The sequence below is a fragment of the Myxine glutinosa genome, chromosome 11 (genome assembly GCF_964187855.1).
Source record: "Myxine glutinosa chromosome 11, kmMyxGlut1.1, whole genome shotgun sequence".
In the NCBI taxonomy this organism is placed as follows: domain Eukaryota; kingdom Metazoa; phylum Chordata; class Myxini; order Myxiniformes; family Myxinidae; genus Myxine; species Myxine glutinosa.
In genome coordinates this window covers 107,234,817-107,253,384 of record NC_136271.1, presented here as the reverse complement: position 1 = coordinate 107,253,384, position 18,568 = coordinate 107,234,817, and the positions used below count along the sequence as shown (strand labels likewise).

The 18,568-nt window shown below is 43.1% G+C and overlaps 1 protein-coding gene across 4 annotated transcripts in view; it reads left to right on the top strand.

Moving 5' to 3' along the window:
- The window catches only part of LOC137437017 (sphingolipid delta(4)-desaturase/C4-monooxygenase DES2-like), a 29,971-nt gene extending 12,739 nt beyond the window's left edge, over positions 1-17,232 (top strand). The window contains exons 1-3 of one of the 4 annotated variants that reach the window (XM_068131325.2): positions 3,963-4,186; positions 4,508-5,250; positions 15,232-17,232. In XM_068131325.2, coding sequence (XP_067987426.2) covers positions 4,129-4,186; positions 4,508-5,250; positions 15,232-15,375 — 945 coding nt within the window. In that variant the 5' untranslated portion in view covers positions 3,963-4,128 and the 3' untranslated portion in view covers positions 15,376-17,232. Of the gene's footprint in view, positions 1-3,962; positions 4,191-4,507; positions 5,251-7,972; positions 8,111-15,231 lie in introns of those variants that run through there. The other 3 variants (XM_068131324.2, XM_068131323.2, XM_068131326.2) reach the window with 3 other exon arrangements.
- The last annotated feature ends 1,336 nt before the right edge of the window (positions 17,233-18,568 follow it).

The following is an 18,568-nucleotide window of genomic DNA, read 5'->3' as shown; positions in this document are numbered from 1 at the left end:
GGGGGTGCGGATGATTTTCATGCTGGAAGAAGGTTCCCATATCTGTATCCCTGTTCTGAGCAACTATGTACAGACGAGAGAAGAGGAACACATCTTTCAACAGGGAAACATCCTCTGACTGCTTCCTCTTCCCCTTGGATGGTGACCTGAAGAGAGGCAATGAGTTCCTCTTCACAGGCTCATGGATGGACTGCCTTCGTTCAGTGATGATAGCCTTGTTGTAGCTGTCGTACTGAGCCTTTCCCACTTCTTCTATGGTATCCACAGTGTTGGCCACAGATTCTTCAATCACATGCCGCGTGTCGAGTGCAATCAGCTCGCTTCCTTCATCTAGGAACGGGTTGCTCATCTCGTTGATAACTTGAATAAGGCCCAGTGTTTGCTCGTGAAATGTCTTCTGCGCAGACAGACATTCTTCGTGGTGCTGGCGTTCATCTTCTGAGATGGCAGTGTACTCCCGCTCAAACTCAGTGAGAATGCGTGCCTGCTCAGGTCCGGCGATCATCCACTTCTTGAAGGCTGGTGGGTTTTCAGTCAGGCCGACTGCTCCTCCAGGGCCCTTCACAAGCTCATTATTTTGTTCATGGGCTTGATCGATCGGAATGCTGGAGAACCTTCTGGCTGTCTTCTGAACAACCCAGTTGCCTCTGACAATAAACTCCTCTTCGATTGTTGGAGGGAGGCTCTCCATGTCACGGATGTGGATCGGGACCCATCTGGCATAATTATGGTGGTCAAGTGCGAAGAACCATGGTGCCAGGGCTTTCAGACTCGACATACAGGGGAAAGTCTCTTTCTCTGTGAGCGCGAATGAAGGTGAGTCCCAGGAGCTCAATCCTCAGGATGGTGTCCCAGGACTGAAAGGTTGGACTCTTCGTGATCATGCTTTGTTTCCAGTCCTCTTCTGTCCTATCTTCAGTTGCTGCACCAGCAGCTCCCTTCAGGTAGGCATCATTTTGCAGCTTGGAGAGTGCCAGAGCGCTGACTTGGTGGGCATGCCTGGTTCTCGTCAGGTGTGATGCCTTCAGGAAGGATTCAGCTGTGCCAGCAGAGGCTATGCCTGCCTGGTTTATTGCTGTCGCCCATCCAGATCCGTCTAGGTAGTCTCCAAGTGTCTTCCACACCGCCATCTCCAGGTGGAGTCCGCCGAACATGACAACATACTGGTCTTCACCGTGTGTGGTAGGCCAGTGCCACTGAATGAACTTGGCAAGCGCATACAGCGGAGCATCCATTGCTATTATTGGAATCTGTCCAGGGTTCAGGAACTGTGTAGATTCACGGATGACATCCATTCCATGCTTGATCATTGCAGGTGTGGCTGCCTTCTCATTGAAGAGAGGCAGAAGTTGAGTGATGGCAGTTTCTACTTCTTGAGCAGGACTGTTTTGAAACGAGGCATGGTAGGCGGACCAGGCTATACAATCTCCCTTGACCACCTCTTCTTTTGCCATGCAACATATAGCAACATATAGCAGATATAATTTCAACATATAGCAGATTTAATATAATATGCATGTAATTAAATAAAAATATATAAATGTCTATTGTGCATGCATCTTGCTGTTCGGATTGTTTGGCGCCGGTTCTAGAATTGAAGCTTAGATGCTGAGGAAATGCACCCAAGACACCTAATTTTCAAATATTGTTTTAAAATACTTCTAGATGTTCGATTTTAAAAACAATTACACCAAAATGTTCGGAAAAGATTATCATTTCTGCAATAAAAACATTTCTTTTCCAAAAACCCCCCAAAAAATTTTTTCCCAAAATTTTCAAATTCTTTTTTCACAAATAATAAAAAATTTCAAATAGGAGTGGTCGTATCGCTTGGCGCCGGTTATAGAATCATAGCTGGGACCCTGAAGATTGCCTGATAAAATTTTGGTGCTTTTATCCGGCATGTCCCCATCCCTTTGAAATTCGGTGCTAAGCTGCCCTACTATAGTTGGAAGAATCCCATACAAGTAATGAATCATTATTATTAATTTTTTTGCAAAAAAAATTATTTGTTCTTGGTTTTTCAACCTTTTGTTCTCTAAAAAGTTGAGGCTCATGGAGGAGCATTTGCTCAAAAAATATGATTCACTAATCCCGTTATTTAGAATGTATATGTCCACAACTGTCAAAAATCCTTCACCTATGCAACCATTGGGCCTCGGAGGCCCCACAAATGTATTCGCGTAAAAATTTTAATTTTCATATTTTTGTCACTGAATTATTTGTGACCAGGTTTTAGGAGCATATAATGAGGCTCATATCAAGAAAATAACTATATAACATAGTAGTACAACAACATTTATGCGGGGCCTCGAATGCCCCAGGCCTGCATTCTTGTCGGATTTTCAGGTTAGAAGTGAAGAATGAAGATTTTCCCACGAGCCTGAATGATTTTTATTTATGTCACTGAATTTTGTGTAACAACATGAAAGTCGGTAAAAATGAGGCTCATTCCAAAAAAAAATTTGTGCAGCATAGTTTTTGCAACAAAAAAAACGTTGTGGGCCTTCGAGGCCCAATCACTGCATCCAAGGGTTAATATAAAATATGCAAAGCTGAGAAACGAACAAAACCTATCAGAATTACCCTTTAGAACTCAGTAGAAATACCCTTCAAAACCCTTCAGAGTTAACCTTTAGAACCCATTAGAATTACGTTTAGAACCCTTTAGAAATACCCTTTAGAACCCTTTAGAAATACCCTTTAGAACCCTTTAGAATGACCCTTTAGAGTTTAGAACGTATTAGAATTACCTTTTTAGAGGGAGGGGGAGGCGTGATGACATACGATTTTTGCCAAATCTCCACCAAGTGCTCATACATGTTGGTACTACTCAGGGCGACACCCTCCTCCATCCGAGGGGGACGGGGAACTGGGGGATTTGAGGGACGGCGACGACGACTTGCCAAAGCTGCAGAAGGGAGCCGGTGTTTCTAGTTAACGCCCTAAAGGCCGAAACCAACCATGGCCTAGTTGTACCCCCTTCGGCCCAGTGGTCCTGTGAAAAGGTTTCTTTGTTTCAGAACTAGGTGAAGGTTCTGCCGGTTTTTCCTGTTCTCTTTTTTCTTTGTAGCCCGTCGCATTTGTTTAGGGGTTTTTTTGTAGGCCTTGTTTGGGGCGAATTTGAACAAATAAATAAAATGTGCAGGAGGGAGATCTCTTTTTAACTTTTGAACATGATTTTCCTTTTGTTCCATCTATAATCCTAGCCTGTGAATATATTATTTAATATTGCATGATCTCTTGGTTCCTTTCCTGTTGGGTTGGGTGTTTTAGACGTACTGATTGTGCTTTGCCAACATTAATATACAGTAAAGTATACCTTTGTACTCAAACGATAAGTCATGGCAGGCTCTGTAGACAGCTGATGTATTTACATGTTCTTAGTTCTGGTATCATTAAGAGGAAAAGCAAACTCTCCTTTATCTGCCCAATCAGTTCTGCCTTCACACTGAAATAATAGAAGCTGATTCAACCAATAGGTGAACGAAATGCGAATACCACACAGGTGCAATGGGCCGAGCAACCCGCAGGTTGGTTGGGAAAACCAGTGTTAATGATAGCAAGAGTTCTGACCACCCTGGTCTGGCTGCTTTACACTATGTACACAAGCAATTGATCTGGGAGTGGAGCAACGGTAGACTTTGGGCATGTTTCCATGGCCATTGTGCAAGTACAAAAGTTAAAGTGCAAATACGAGCATGAGGGAAATAGTCAATTAATAGGTGGAATGAATGAGTTGATTTCCGGGATGTTGAGCAAGAACAAAACATTGAAGAACAATTGCTTGTTCTTCAATGTTTCAAGGACACCTGTCAGCCTCTACGCAAGCTTTGCAATATTGGACGTAAAGCTTTTCAAATGCAAAATTCTGTGCCAATCCATGAAAATTAAAGAAGCTAAAAGAATGATCATAAAATCCCCCAAAAATTGGTATTTTTTTGTGCAATTTTTCACTGTTAGCCTTGACATGAACCCAACTCGCCTCCTATCGTTTGGAATCTCGCTGTCGTTTGTTGCTGCAGAGACAGACAGAGACACAGAGTGACAAGAGGGAAAGGGCCGGTCCATGGCGACCGATCAGCACTGACCATGACTGCGTTGCCTTGACGAATCCGGGCAGCAGGGATGAATGGGGAAGTTTGGTCCCCGACTTGCGTTTGGGGTTTACAACCACCGCGAAGAGGCAGGTAGTTGTACAAATGCAAAGTAGATTCTGTTGCTAGCATGCTCGTTAGGTCGGGAAAAAACAGCCACCACCATGTTGGAAGGGTGGGAGGAGGATTTGGTTGGGGTTTGGGGGGTTCTGCATTTGCCACCACAAAATTCAGGTTTTCGCTGCCACAATTTGTACTTGGCCACTTGAACATAGATCCAAACATTGTGATGCCTTGTTTGGGGGGGGATGTGATTGGTTATGTAGCAACAGCGACTAGCATGTCACCTACTGTCGTTGCAAAACCACTGACCTACCTCTTCTCCCCCCCCCAACCCTCGTTTCCCACAGCCAAGTATCCTGAGGTAAAACGCTTGATGACACACGACCCACGACTCAAATGGACAGTCACAATGATGGTCATGGTTCAGATCCTGGCTTGTTTTCTTGTGCAAGACCTGCCATGGAAATGGGTTATCTTCTGGGCGTACGCTTTTGGAGGTTGCATCAACCATTCGCTTACGCTCGCCATCCATGACATATCGCATAACGTGGCTTTCGGTAACAAGTCAGCTCGATGGAATCGATGGTTCGGAATCTTTGCGAACCTGCCTGTCGGCGTGCCCTACTCCACATCATTCAAGAAGTATCACATTGACCATCACCGTTACCTTGGTGGCGACGGGCTTGATGTGGACGTGCCAACGGATTTTGAGGGGTGGTTCTTCTGCACTCCTGCACGAAAAATTGTCTGGCTGTTTCTGCAACCACTGTTGTATGCACTTCGGCCTCTGTATGTCAATCCCAAACCGGTGTCCAGCATGGAGATTGCTAATGCTGTTGTACAGATAATATTTGACTTGACACTTTATGGCCTCTGGGGTGTGAAGCCCATTGTGTATCTCATTGCGGGCTCCTTGCTCTGCATGGGAATTCATCCCATCTCTGGACACTTCATCGCGGAGCACTACATGTTTCTCAAAGGCTATGAGACGTATTCGTACTACGGGCCTCTAAATCGGATCACCTTTAATGTCGGCTACCACATGGAGCACCATGACTTTCCCAGCATCCCTGGCAGCAGACTTCCTCTGGTATGAAAACGAGCAATGTTTATGTACGGTTGGCCTTTCGGAATTACAAATTTACATTTGGCGATTTATTCAATGATTGTTAGTTACTCCCGCCAGGGAGTTGTGTGTGTGTGTGTGTGTGTGTGTGTGTGTGTGTGTGTGTGTGTGTGTGTGTGTGTGTGTGTGTGTGTGTGTGTGTGTGTGTGTGTGTGTGTGTGTGTGTGTGTGTGTGTGTGTGTGTGTGTGTGTGTGTGTGTTCGTGTTTAGGATATCTGGAAAAGTTCTGAACGGATTTGAATGCAAGTTGGTGGGATGATTGCCCTTGGGATAAGGAAGAATTGATTAGTTTTTGGTGAAGCTCAGGATATTATTCCGGATCCAGGAATTTTTTTAAGGATTTTTTTTTACCATTGGAAGATAGGGCTCATTTTTTTTAACATTATCTTCTGTATATTCTATAATTAACATTGTGATATGAAAATAGTTTTCATATTTGTTGTAAATGTAGTTTAAACTCGTGGTTATGCATTAGAGCGGTGTATTTTTTTCGCAGCGTCGTCTTCAATGTTCATTTTTTTTTCTTCTAATAAAGACATATTCTGTCATTTTAAAACCACCAGTGTGTATTAGGTTTCCCCATTTCATAAAACGTATCGTTTCATACATATAATGCTTTAAAACTGTTTTTTCTAAACCTCAGAAGAGATATCAACATTTAGCTCAGTGAATGTCATTCGCGGTGTCAGTATTTGATGAACTTATAAAGACTCAGTTCCAGATTTGTCAATGGCTGAGGTATATTAACAAACGAATAAAACAGATTTGGCAAAATTCCAACTTTATTTTTAAAGATCGCATATTCACCCAGGGTTGTGAGAGTCTGAAGAAGAAGGAGAAACCTCGCATGGGCTTCCCAGACCAAATAAATAATTCTGGTTCTGGCTCTGCGATTTTCAGGTTGATTACTCCCGCCAGGGAGTAATGCATTCGATCGTGTCCGTTCGTGTGTGTGTGTGTGTGTGTGTGTGTGTGTGTGTGTGTGTGTGTGTGTGTGTGTGTGTGTGTGTGTGTGTGTGTGTGTGTGTGTGTGTGTGTTCGTGTGTTTGTGAACAAGATATCTGGAAAAGTTCTGAACGGATTTGGATGAAGGTTGGTGGGATGATTGCCCTTGGGATAAGGAAAAATTGATTAGTTTTTGGTGAAGCTCAGGATATTATTCCGGATCCAGGAATTTTTTGAAGGATTGTTTTACCATTGGAAGATGGGGCTCATTTTTTTTTTTACATTATCTTCTATATATTCTATATTTAACATTGTGATATGAAAATAGTTTTCATATTTGTTGTAAATGTAGTTTAAACTCGTGGTTATGCGTTAGAGCGGTGTATTTTTTTAGCAATGTCGTCTTCAATGTTCATTTTTTTTTCTTCTAATAAAGACATATTCTGTCATTTTAAAACCACCAACGTGTGTATTAGGTTTCCCCGTTTCATAAAATGTATCGTTTGCTACGTATAATGCTTTAAAACTGTTTTTTTTAAACCTCAGAAGAGATATCAACATTTAGCTCAGCGAATGTCAATCGCGGTGTCAGTGTTTGATGAACTTATAAAGACTTAGTTCCAGATTTGTCAATGGCTGAGGTATATTAACAAACGAATAAAACAGATTTGGCAAAATTCCAACTTTTTTTTAAAAGATCGCATATTCAACAAGGGTTGTGAGAGTCTGAAGAAGAAGGAGAAACCTCGCATGGGCTTCCCAGACCAAATAAATAATTCTGGCTCTGCGATTGTCAGGTTGATTACTCCCGCCAGGGAGTAATGCATTCGATCGTGGCTGTCGGTGTGTGTGTGTGTGTGTGTGTGTGTGTGTGTGTGTGTGTGTGTGTGTGTGTGTGTGTGTGTGTGTGTGTGTGTGTGTGTGTGTGTGTGTGTGTGTGTGTGTGTTCGTGTGTTCGTGTGTTCGTGTGTTCGTGAACAAGATATCTGGAAAAGTTCTGAACGGATTTGGATGAAAGTTGGTGGGATGATTGCCCTTGGGATAAGGAAAAATTGATTAGTTTTTGGTGAAGCTCAGGATATTATTCCGGATCCAGGAATTTTTTTTGGGAAAGATTTTTTCTGTTTTACTGCATTAAAGCTTTTATTCTTATTCTTAAATGATGTTTTTCTCCTCTAATTCCGAGATATATCAAAATTAATTCTCTGATAGTTAGGGCTTACTTTCTTTTTCATTTATTGTTTTGGGGAGAGGGGATGTTAAACAAAACTTATTATTCCAACTAAACCCATGGCGGGAGTATGCGCTCTACTGAGTTGCGTTCTAGTTTTATTTGTTTTGTGGGATTGCTCGTTACCCTCGCCAAAATCGAGGTTATTGCATTTGAGTCCATTTGTCTGTTTCTATTTGTCTGCACATAATGTGCTAATGTAGGTCACAAACGCCACCTAGTGGTAGCCAGTAGTGCATGCTCTCGTTTTTCAACCAGTACCTCCATAGAGTACTATATGTATAATTAGAATGTATGTCTATAAAGTATGTACAATTAGAATGTGAGTACGTCTATAAAGTATGTACAATTAGAATGTGAACAAATCTAGAATGTGAATGTGAATAATGTGAATTAGAATGTGAATTCGTCACTTCCGTTGTGGTGGTTTTCATCCACTGTAAACATTTTTGATTCCATGTACTATTATAGTTTTCAAAAGGTTTATTGTTTATGAACTGTTTTCAAAAGGTGAAAAAGTTAGTTTAAATGAAACCGGAACCGGATGACGAAGAAGAGGAGGAGAGAGAGAGAAGGCGGAGCGAGTGGAGTCGGACAAGAAGCATAGTTGCTTTGCGGTCTGGAGCGAACATTGGCGAACGACAGTCACTAGCGAACTTTCGGGTTTCCCGGGAAAGGGATTCCTGCGACAGAGTTGTTATCGCTGTGACAGATCAACCTGCGTGTCAGGTTTTGCGATTGATTCCGAAGAGAATCACCGAAGGGCCGTTACGTCTCGAGAACGGGCGGTCGGCCATTTTGACTCGCGCGCTTTGCGCGTCGAGCAAGGTTTCTTTGCTTCGCTTCAGCCTTTGCGCGTCGCGCAAGGTTTTTCTTTGCTTGACTTCAGCCGTTTTCACCGCATTCAGACATATCTGGTGTGTGTGTGTGTGCAACGCGGATTTTGAAGGTAAATCTGAGGTTCGCCGACTGTGAGCCTTGGAACGTCCATACCCGAGGGTGTGATTTCCCAGTCGCCTGGAGGGCGCCTTTGGATTTCCCAGTCGCCTGGAGGGCGCGTTTGCACAGCTTTGACAGCAGGACTGTAACTGCCAACCCAACGGGATTCTGGTCACAATTGGACATTGATCTGACGATCGCTGGATCGAAACAACTTTGGCTGGAAGCCCGGGAATAGACATTGGGAATCTTCTTCTTTTCGCTCACTTGGAGCAGAGTGAGTTATATTGTACGAACCTGATTGTACCATCATAGGAATGATATACTATTTGTTGTACAATTGATTACTATTGTTTTTGTACTGTTATTCTTGTGTGATCTTAATACAATATTTGTTTGTTGGTAACAATTGGTGTGGCTTCACCATTGATCTTTGACATACAGAATAACACATTTTTCTGCCGTCGACTCCTCTCGGGGCTCGGAGGTACACCATGACCAGTGGGTCGGGGAGGAGCACGTAACAGAAATTGGGGGCTCGTCCAGGATAGAATTCCCTAACATTCCCAAAATTCCCAAATTTGGAATTTTTCTAACATTCCCAAATTTTTCAAAAAAATTGGGAAAAAAAATTTGTGTGAAGGTTAAAAGGTGTTAACTGATAGTCACCATGGTGTTTGATGCAGAAAAGTTTGCGGCGTCCCCTAATGAGGCACAGTTCCAAGCGTTAAAAAGATCGGAACTCTTGATATTGGCCAAACATTGTAACTTGGAGGTCCGAGCTCATATGAAGAAAGCAGAGATGCAGACATTGGTGGTAGAATCTTTGGTGGGACAGGGAATATGGACAGAGGTAGCCTTGTATTGGTTACCCGAGGAAAAAGAAAATGTGGAGCTCCGGAAAATGGAGATGCAACTGCAGAGCCAGGAAAGGTTAAAAGAGTTGGAATGGAAAGCCGAGGAGAGAAGAGCAGAGCAAAGGAGAGCTGAAAGAGAACTCGAGGAAAGAAGAGTAGAACAGGAACGAGAACTCGAGGAGAGAAGAACAGAGGAAAGGAGAACTGAAAGGGAACTCGAAGAAAGAAGAGCAAGGGAAAGAGCAGAGGAAAGGAGAGCCGAAAGGGAGTTAAAGGAACGTGACATGGGGTATCAGAAGGAAGTTAAACTCAAGGAGCTGGAATTAATGGGAGAACGGAGAGAAGTCGTATCCATGCCGGCTAGTTCGACAACTAGTCGGAACACCTGGGATGTTGGTAGGCATGTGAGGCTGGTTCCACCCTTCAATGAAAAGGAGGTAGCCAAGTTTTTTTTACACTTTGAGAAAGTGGCTCAAATGCTAAAATGGCCTGTGGGGTCCTGGACTATGTCAGTGCAAAGTGTTCTGTGGGGTAAAGCTCAAGATATCTATTCGGCTTTACCGATTGACCAATGTGCAGATTATGAGATAGTGAAGAATACCATTCTCAAAGCCTATGAATTGGTCCCTGAAGCTTACCGGCAAAAATTCCAGAATGCCAGAAAGAGGGAGAGTGAGACCCATGTGGAGTTTGCCAGAATGAAGGAAACCATGTTTGATCGGTGGTGTGATTCGAAAGGGATTGGGAAAGACTTCAAACTGTTACGACAATTGATCTTGGTGGAGGAATTCAAACAGTGTGTCCACGCGGACATTAAAGTACATCTGGATGAAAAGAAAGTACCAGAGTTGTATGAGGCAGCAACCGTGGCAGATGCCTATGCCTTGACACATAGGATGGGGTTCCACAAACCTAACTTCCCACCTAGAGTTAGCCAGGGGAGTTATGGTAAATCAGGTGCAGAGAACAAATATTCGTGGAGGCGGCCCAGAGATGACTATGGGGACAAATCTGATACCGCGACTTTAGGGGATCAGAAGATTACAGTTCCAAGACAGACTTATCTTCCGGGGGGCCCGAGGCAGACCACGAGTTTTTCCTCTGGGCCTAATTGCGCTTTTTGCAAGAAACCTGGACATTTGATGTCCCAATGTTACGTCCTGAAAAGGAAAAATCAGGAGCGGAGTCAGACTAGTACAACTCCGAAGCGAGAAATCGTCCTTGGAGGACAGTGCCTTGTGAAGGTTCCCATGCCAAGTTTACGGCATCACAGAACGACCTTGTTCAAGAGGGTTACAAACCTTTTATTTCAGAGGGGTTTGTGTCACTGGATGGAGACTTGACCAACCAAAGACTTGTTAGGGTATTGAGGGACACAGGAGCACATCAATCTTTGATGCTTGAAGGCATTTTGCCATTGTCAGAGAAGACGGCAACTGGTGTTAGTGTTCTTTTACAGGGGGTTGGTGGCTATGTTAAAGCTCCACTTCATGTCATCCATTTAATGTCTGATTTGGTGTCAGGACGGGTCACCGTAGGTTTACAAGCCACTCTACCTGTAGAGAGAATATCTTTTGTTATCGGGAATGATTTGGCCGGTGGTCAAGTTTCTGGTAACCCAGTGTTTGTTTAAAAGCCTAGTATGGAAAACAACACTGCACAGTTAGAGCAGGAGATTCCGGGTATCTTTCCATCCTGTACCGCGACTCGTGCTATGGGTAGGAAGCGCTCTGAAGAGAAGAGGAAGGTACTGACGTCACGCTTTGCACAGACACTTCTTGTCAAGTACCCTGAAACTAAGTGTCAGCGCACACAAGTCATGAATGGAGGCAATGTTGGCAAGCTCTTTGTAGGTGGACTGAACTTCAACACAAGAGAAGATGTTCTGGACTCTGTCTTCGGCAAATATGGACCACTCTTGGAAGTGCTGCTGATAAAAGACAGGGAGACGCAAAAGTCGAGAGGGTTTGGCTTTGTCACGTTTGAAAACGCAAAGGACGCCAAAGATGCAGAAAAGGATTTGAATGGCAAGGATTTGGATGGTCGGACCATAACAGTAGAGAAGGCAGGCCATGGGCGTCGAGGGGGCTACAGAGGAGGAAAACGTGGAGGTAGTTTCCGGCGTGGCTATGGCTCCCGGGGTGGGAGTAGTAGTTTTGGTGGTGACCCCAGTCGAGATTACTATGGAGGCTCCCAGAGTTACGGCAGCTCCCGAAGGGATGATTATCAGGGTAGTGGCCGAGAGGGAGACCGCTACTCACGTGACTACAGCACCCGACTCCACAACTGTGGTTATGATTTTTATGATCAAGAGAAGAGTTGGAAGCACTGAGGGTTCAGGAGCAGCCGAGCCAAGATTCCTACATGGATTAACCGTGAACTCCACGTTCCTAAAGGCGTCCATGTAGTGAATACTTCCAGGCCTCACCACCCAACCACCATGAAACCTGGCTCTCAGCTCGGCCTCCTTCAAAAAGTGCTATAGATTTGTTTTGCTTTGGATTTTTGATCACAACTCCTTAACTTTCATTCAAAAAATGAAAAATAAAAACCAGAGGTTGATGAGATGGAGTTTGGCTTTGCAGGAGTTCAACTTGGAAATTGAGCATGTAAAGGGCAGGGACAATGTCGTTGCTGATGCTTTGTCCAGAGTGAACTAACTTTGGAAACCTCTGTAGGTTGTTTGGAAGTTTGTTGCTTTATTTTTGGGAAATATTAATTACTAGCCGAAACCCGTGGAACATCCACGGAAGGGAGGATGTGGTGTATGGATAGAGTGTACCAATATGGATGGCATAGGGGATTTGCTTGTCCGAGTAAGAGTTAGGAAGAAAGATGAGAATGAAGAATGCGTATATGAACAACGTACTTATGGCAATCTACTTAAATGACAACGCTACGATATACTTTTGAAAAATGAATGGATTCGTAATAGGAATCGGCATAGCACCACTCTGGCCATTTTTTATGAGACTATATGGTGTGGGTTGGATTTGTGTGAACAAAATCAAGAAAAAGGCGACACTTTGTAGAATCCAACTTACACTGTGTATAAAGTGTCACCTCCTGACTTTGTATTTTATATTATTAGAGACAAAACAAACACTAAATAACATAGCCACATACCAAAAACGTGTATTTTCAATTTTCACTTGTGCAAAAATGCTACTCACAATTACATCGCCTGTGCGTCGGCCTGTGATTGAGCCAGAGAGTTGGCCTGTGAGTCAACTTCCTTTCCAATGTCTGCAAGAATTGAAATACTGATTGTGAATGTGTAAAATTATATGAAAGAAGAACATGCATATCAATAGACGATGCCATTGAAAAGGAGCGCAGCTGTCAATAGAAAAGGATGTCTGACATCAATTTGACATTATTGCACAGGAAATGACAAACAAAGAAACAGTTCATTTCCATCGGGTAATATTACGATGAGAGATCAGCCGATACCTTTATTATGTCCATCAGCATCCATGGCACTTAGGGAAAAAAAAAACGTGGCATCAGCCAGCCGCAGCCAACTATCACGTACCGTCTCGAAGTCAATGCCATCCTTTTATCTCTTCGTATACACCTCACTGATTTCTACCTTATCGTGAACAGGGTAAAGCCTACTTTGATAATCATGAACGGTGGCAGATGCAGGAGCGAAACGTAGGCATAGGCCTCGGCCCTACCTATCCAGTTGTTGTTTCCGTTGTGTAAGGGGGGAAAAAAACAAACATTTTGGCCTCAGACCTTTGAGAGTACGTCGTTCCGTGAACTTTTTGAACGGGCCTCGTATGCCATGCTTCGTCAATGTTGGGTTGTTTTTAAATGATTTGAAGGATTAAATTAAGCACCGTGAATAGAGCAGATACTGATGGGCTGCTGATCGGTTTCACTTCGTTGTTATCACAGTATATGGAAGAAATTATGGTAAACCCACCTGATGAGGTTAGCGTACACCGCCATCGATGACACCGGCACAAATGGCGGAATAGATGGATTCTGCTTCATCGCATTGCATCGCATTCTCTTCCTGTGAAACTGTTTCATAGAACTGTGTCGTTTATGTACATTTTAATTTTATTACATTCACGTAGTTTCACATTCTTGACTTCGTGGAGCTTCAATGTGGTTCAAAAAAATAAAATAAAGATGGATTCTTCTTCATCGCATCGCATTCTCTTCCTGTGAAACTGTTTCTCCATTTAACGTTTCCAAAATCAAAACTTCAAAAACTTCTTCACTTCGATTCGAAAAAACTTCAAACTTCAAAAAACGTTTCCAAAACGTCACTCCATTTAACTTTATTAAAATGACGATAAAGACCATTTGGTTCACACCACCCATCACACCACGCATCGCCTTCGCCCAGCAGACGCTAATATGATGGTGTCGTAAGATGGCGTCGTATCGGCCGATAATCGGATGCTTTTGGGTCCCAAAGTCGGCGAATTCAGATTTTTAGAGTATGGCTGTACGTGATAAACAAAGAGCGCGGTTCGTAGATGGAAAATGCATTAGTGCCGTGGGCATTGGGTCACTGGGTGAGGCGTAAAAGGGATAACAAAGTCGAGTCCTTACGGTATTATTATATAGATTGTTGCTCACGTGAATTGATGATTTGGGTGTGAGTTTTACTTTTGTTTGTTAAAAGAGTTTTTGCCTGCAAAGAAAGTTTTCACTATGTTCAAACTTTCTTTCTTGAGGGGGGGAAGTGTTATGGATTCGTCACTTCCGTTGTGGTGGTTTTCATCCACTGCAAACATTTTTGAATTCCATGTACTATTATTGTTTTCAAAAGGTTTATTGTTTATGAACTGTTTTCAAAAGGTGAAAAAAATAGTTTAAATGAAACCGGAACCGGACGACGAAGAAGAGGAGGAGAGAGAGAGAGAAGGCGGAGCGAGTGGAGTCGGACAAGAAGCATAGTTGCTTTGCGGTCTGGAGCGAACGTTGGCGAACGACAGTCACTAGCGAACTTTCGGGTTTCCCGGGAAAGGGATTCCTGCGACCTAGTTGTTATCGCTGTGACAGATCAACCTGCGTGTCAGGTTTTGCGATTGATTCCAAAGAGAATCATCGAAGGGCTGTGACGTCTCGAACGGGCCGTCGGCCATTTTGACTCGCGCGCTTTGCGCATCGAGCAAGGTTTCTTTGCTTTGCTTCAGCCTTTGCGCATCGCGCAAGGTTTTTCTTTGCTTGACTTCAGCCGTTTTCACCGCATTCAGACGTATCTGGTGTGTGTGTGTGCAACGCGGATTTTGAAGGTAAATCTGAGGTTCGCCGACTGTGAGCCTTGGAACGTCCATACCCGAGGGTGTGATTTCCCAGTCGCCTGGAGGGCGCCTTTGGATTTCCCAGTCACCTGGAGGGCACCTTTGCACAGCTTTGGCAGCAGGACTGTAACTGCCAACCCAATGGGATTCTGGTCACGATTGGACATTGATCTCACGATCGCTGGATCGAAACAACTATGGCTGGAAGCCGGGAATAGAGACATTGGGAATCTTCTTCTTTTCGCTCACTTGCAGCACAGTGAGTTGTATTGTACGAACCTGATGGTACCATCATAGGAATGATATACTATTTGTTGTACAATTGATTACTATTGTTTTTGTACTGTTATTCTTGTGTGATCTTAATACAATATTTGTTTGTTGGTAACAATTGGTGTGGCTTCACCATTGATCTTTGACATACAGAATAACACATTTTTCTTCCGTGACTCCTCTCGGGGCTCGGAGGTACACCGTGACCAGTGGGTCGGGGAGGAGCACATAACAGTATGTACAATTAGAATGTGATTATGTCTATAAAATACGTATTATAAAACCACACAAAACGGTCTGGGTGAGGGTATGCAATCTTAAATTGCTCATTGTACTTTCATTTGTTTTGTGGGATTGCTCGAGTCTGAACTATAATTTTACATGTGTGTTGGCAAGCAAGATTTTGAAGTAAAGTGTGTGATTGTCTTAACAGGTACGGGAAATTGCACCTGAATACTACAATAACCTACCGCATCACACGTCTTGGATAAGAGTTCTCTTCGATTTTGTGTTTGATCCAACAATGGGCCCTTATGCTCGTGTCAAGCGTGTCTCCAAGCCCATGAAAGCCGAGTGACTTTTGGTGAAGCAGGTGGAGTTGGACAACAGTGCAAGATCAGGTTTAGGGGTGGGAAAGGTGGGGGGCGGGGGGTAAGAGGGCAGCTCAAATTTCAATTCCTTGTTGTAGTTGTTAGCAGCCGGGATGGCTGCCTTGCTTATGAGGGGAAGGAATACCCCATGAGGTGGGATGGTTTTGCAATTCTCCTCATGAAGGATGTACAGTAGGAGAACTATTACATTCCTACCATGTTGTTGCTTACAAACTGTTGCGTGAGCCAATGCTGATGTATTTATTGAGTTGTAAATATTCCTTTTGAATTTCACCAAATATTTAGTGTAGTTTGGTTGTGGAGTATGTAAAGTCTTGTTGCATCACATTCCATGGTGTGGGTTCCATTCCCATGACAACTCAATAGATCTTTCCCCACCCTAGGATGGAGTGACCACCCATACAGGAAAGATTCTTATCCGTGGGATTGCTCACAAAAGAGTATAGGCCACGACTACCACCACCGTCTCAGCTTATAATTACAGGGGGTGAAATACTTCGATTGGAGTATCTGTTATGTCCTCCTCTTGCTATCATTCTTCCCCACATCCCTCATTCCTCCAAGTCAACCCCTATTTTGTTCCCCTACCCTACTTGCTTGTTGGCGTTCTCCTAACCCGGTCATACTCTTCTTTTCATTCTGTTACTTCCTGGTCCGCTCAGTGTTCTCGCTCCTCCACAAGCCTCGACTCTGTAAACAACCTTTTGCCAGTTTGTTATTCTTCAGACTTTCCCCTTTTTTAACTGTTGAAGGCTCCGGTCATGGGCTATCAACCCTCACTGAGGCTAGGCCTTACATAAAGGAACTGCATAGATAGAAAAGTGAGGAAAGAGAGAATAGTCTGAGTTTTTAAAGAAGTAAAAAAAATAAACTACTTATTTAAAAGTTGAAGGTCATAAGTATTTGTAAAGACCTGAGAAGGTATAGAGTTCCAAACTTTGGCAGTGGAGGGGAAGAAACAAACATCACAACAGCTCACCCTTGATTTACCAATGGGCACACAATGGTCACCTGAATTGAATTGGACAGTAAAATGATTGATTTGAGTATGATTTGCCCAATGCCAAATGGCTCTTCATCGTGTTGGCCCGGGCCAAGATGATCTATTTTTAAAAGGGACACCCCAAACGTGCCGAGTTTAATTTCACCCCTTTTGTTACAGCAGACACGAGATCGGTGTACCCAGATCGGAGAATGACATGAGACATGCACCGCAGCTTGTACTGACCACTTCGATACTCGCTTATCTGCACACATGATCATTGCAACTTGCAATGTTAAAAATGTAGCAGCTTTTTATTTACGTATTACCTATTTCTCATGTAAAAGTATTTCCTCCAGCACAACTTTTCATTCCCAACAATCCCTTTCCTGCTCCCATCACTCGAAAAATCTCCTCCATATTCATCGTGTTCTTGCCTTACAATTGGCCTTATCGATCTGCCTTTCTTCCATTGGAGTTATTTATGTGTATTTTTAAAATCTGTTAGTGTTTAAGTTGTTTTTCATTTGCTATTTTGGACAGTTGTGACGTGTTTAGTGTTTTTTTTTTTTTGCCTTTACTGTGCTTGAAAAATTTTCGATTTGTGTGCAATTTAAGCATTGCTCATGCTATTTGGCAACATTGTGTCAGCAACATAACTCGACTTTGTTCCACGATTAACTTCCTTCTACCTGTGTTTGCCTATTCTTGCATCTTTTCACCAAACAAGTGATATGTATTTTGATTTGTTTGGTGTAACTGATATAAATATAAATGCACATTCCTCATGTTCTGGCAGCTTTGCTAGACTTCCAAATAAACTTGAATCTTGTTTGTGGAATGCATCGTATTTCCTTTCTGTGATCTACTGCTTGTGTATTGCTTGTACATACACCTACAGTGCCTTCAGAAAGTAGTCACACCCCTTGACTTTTTTCACATTTTGTTGTTTCAACCTGAATTTAAAATGGCTTAAATTTAATTTTTCTTTGTTACCAATTGACACAAAATACCCAATAATGGCAAAGTGAAAACAGGTTTTTCGAAATTTTTACAAAATTATTGAAAATTAAAGACATAAATATCGAATTTACATAATTATTCAGCCTCCTGAGTCGATACTTCGTAGAAGCACCTTTGACAGCGATTACAGCAGCTTCGAGTCTTCTTGCTTGCTTTGGCTGAGCCACTCAATGACTTTCACGTTCTTGTTTTGAAGCCATTCCAGTCCTTTGACTCGGCATGGTGTCATTTACGTTGGAACGTAAATGTTCACCACAGTCTAAGGTCTTTTGCACTCTGAAGCAGGTTCTCCTCAAGGATTTGCCTGTATTTGACTCCATTCATTGGTCCCTCTATCCGTACAAGTCTCCCTGTCCCTGCCACTGAAAAGCATCCCCATAGCATGATGCTGCCACCACCGTGCTTCATGTTAGGGATTGTGTTGAATGGGTGATGAACTGTGCTCGGTTTCCATTCGATGGAGCTCGTTGCATTCAGACCAATGAGTTCAATTTTCATCATCAGACCACATAATCTTTTGCCTCATGCTCAAAGTCCTTCACGTGCCTTTTTGCAAACACCAGGTGTGCGGTCATGTGCCTTTTTCTCAGGAGTGGCTTCTATCTGACTACTCTCCCAAAAAGCCTGGATTTGTTAAGTGCTGCAGAGACTCTTGTCCTTCCGGCAGGTTCTCCAATCTCAGCCAAGGAACTCTGTAGTTATGTCAGAGTGGTGATTGGGTTCACGTCGCTGACCATCATGGTGCGATTCGACGGACGGGAGGGAGAAGGGGGAGAGATAAATTTGTGTGAGTTTGGTTCCAGGTGTTTGGCCAGAGAACACGCCAACCAGTGTTTCGTTACATTAAAAAAAAAAAAAGTGTGTTGGATTCTGTGTTTTGTGAAATACCATATGCCATTTCGACTTAGACAGGTTCGCTTGAGATATCGCGAGAGCTCACCACATAGCTATAGCCTGATGAATAAAGCAGTTATCTTACATGGTGTCAGAAGTTAACAGAACTCACTGCTTTCCAAAAAAAAAGACCATCCATAAATATGGTATGGCGTTTCCGAACTTCGAATACCCAGCTATCAATTGGGATGGTGCAAATTAATTTGGAGAATTAACTCACTTTCGAGATCATGTTCAATTCGTGTTCGCAGGCCCATTAT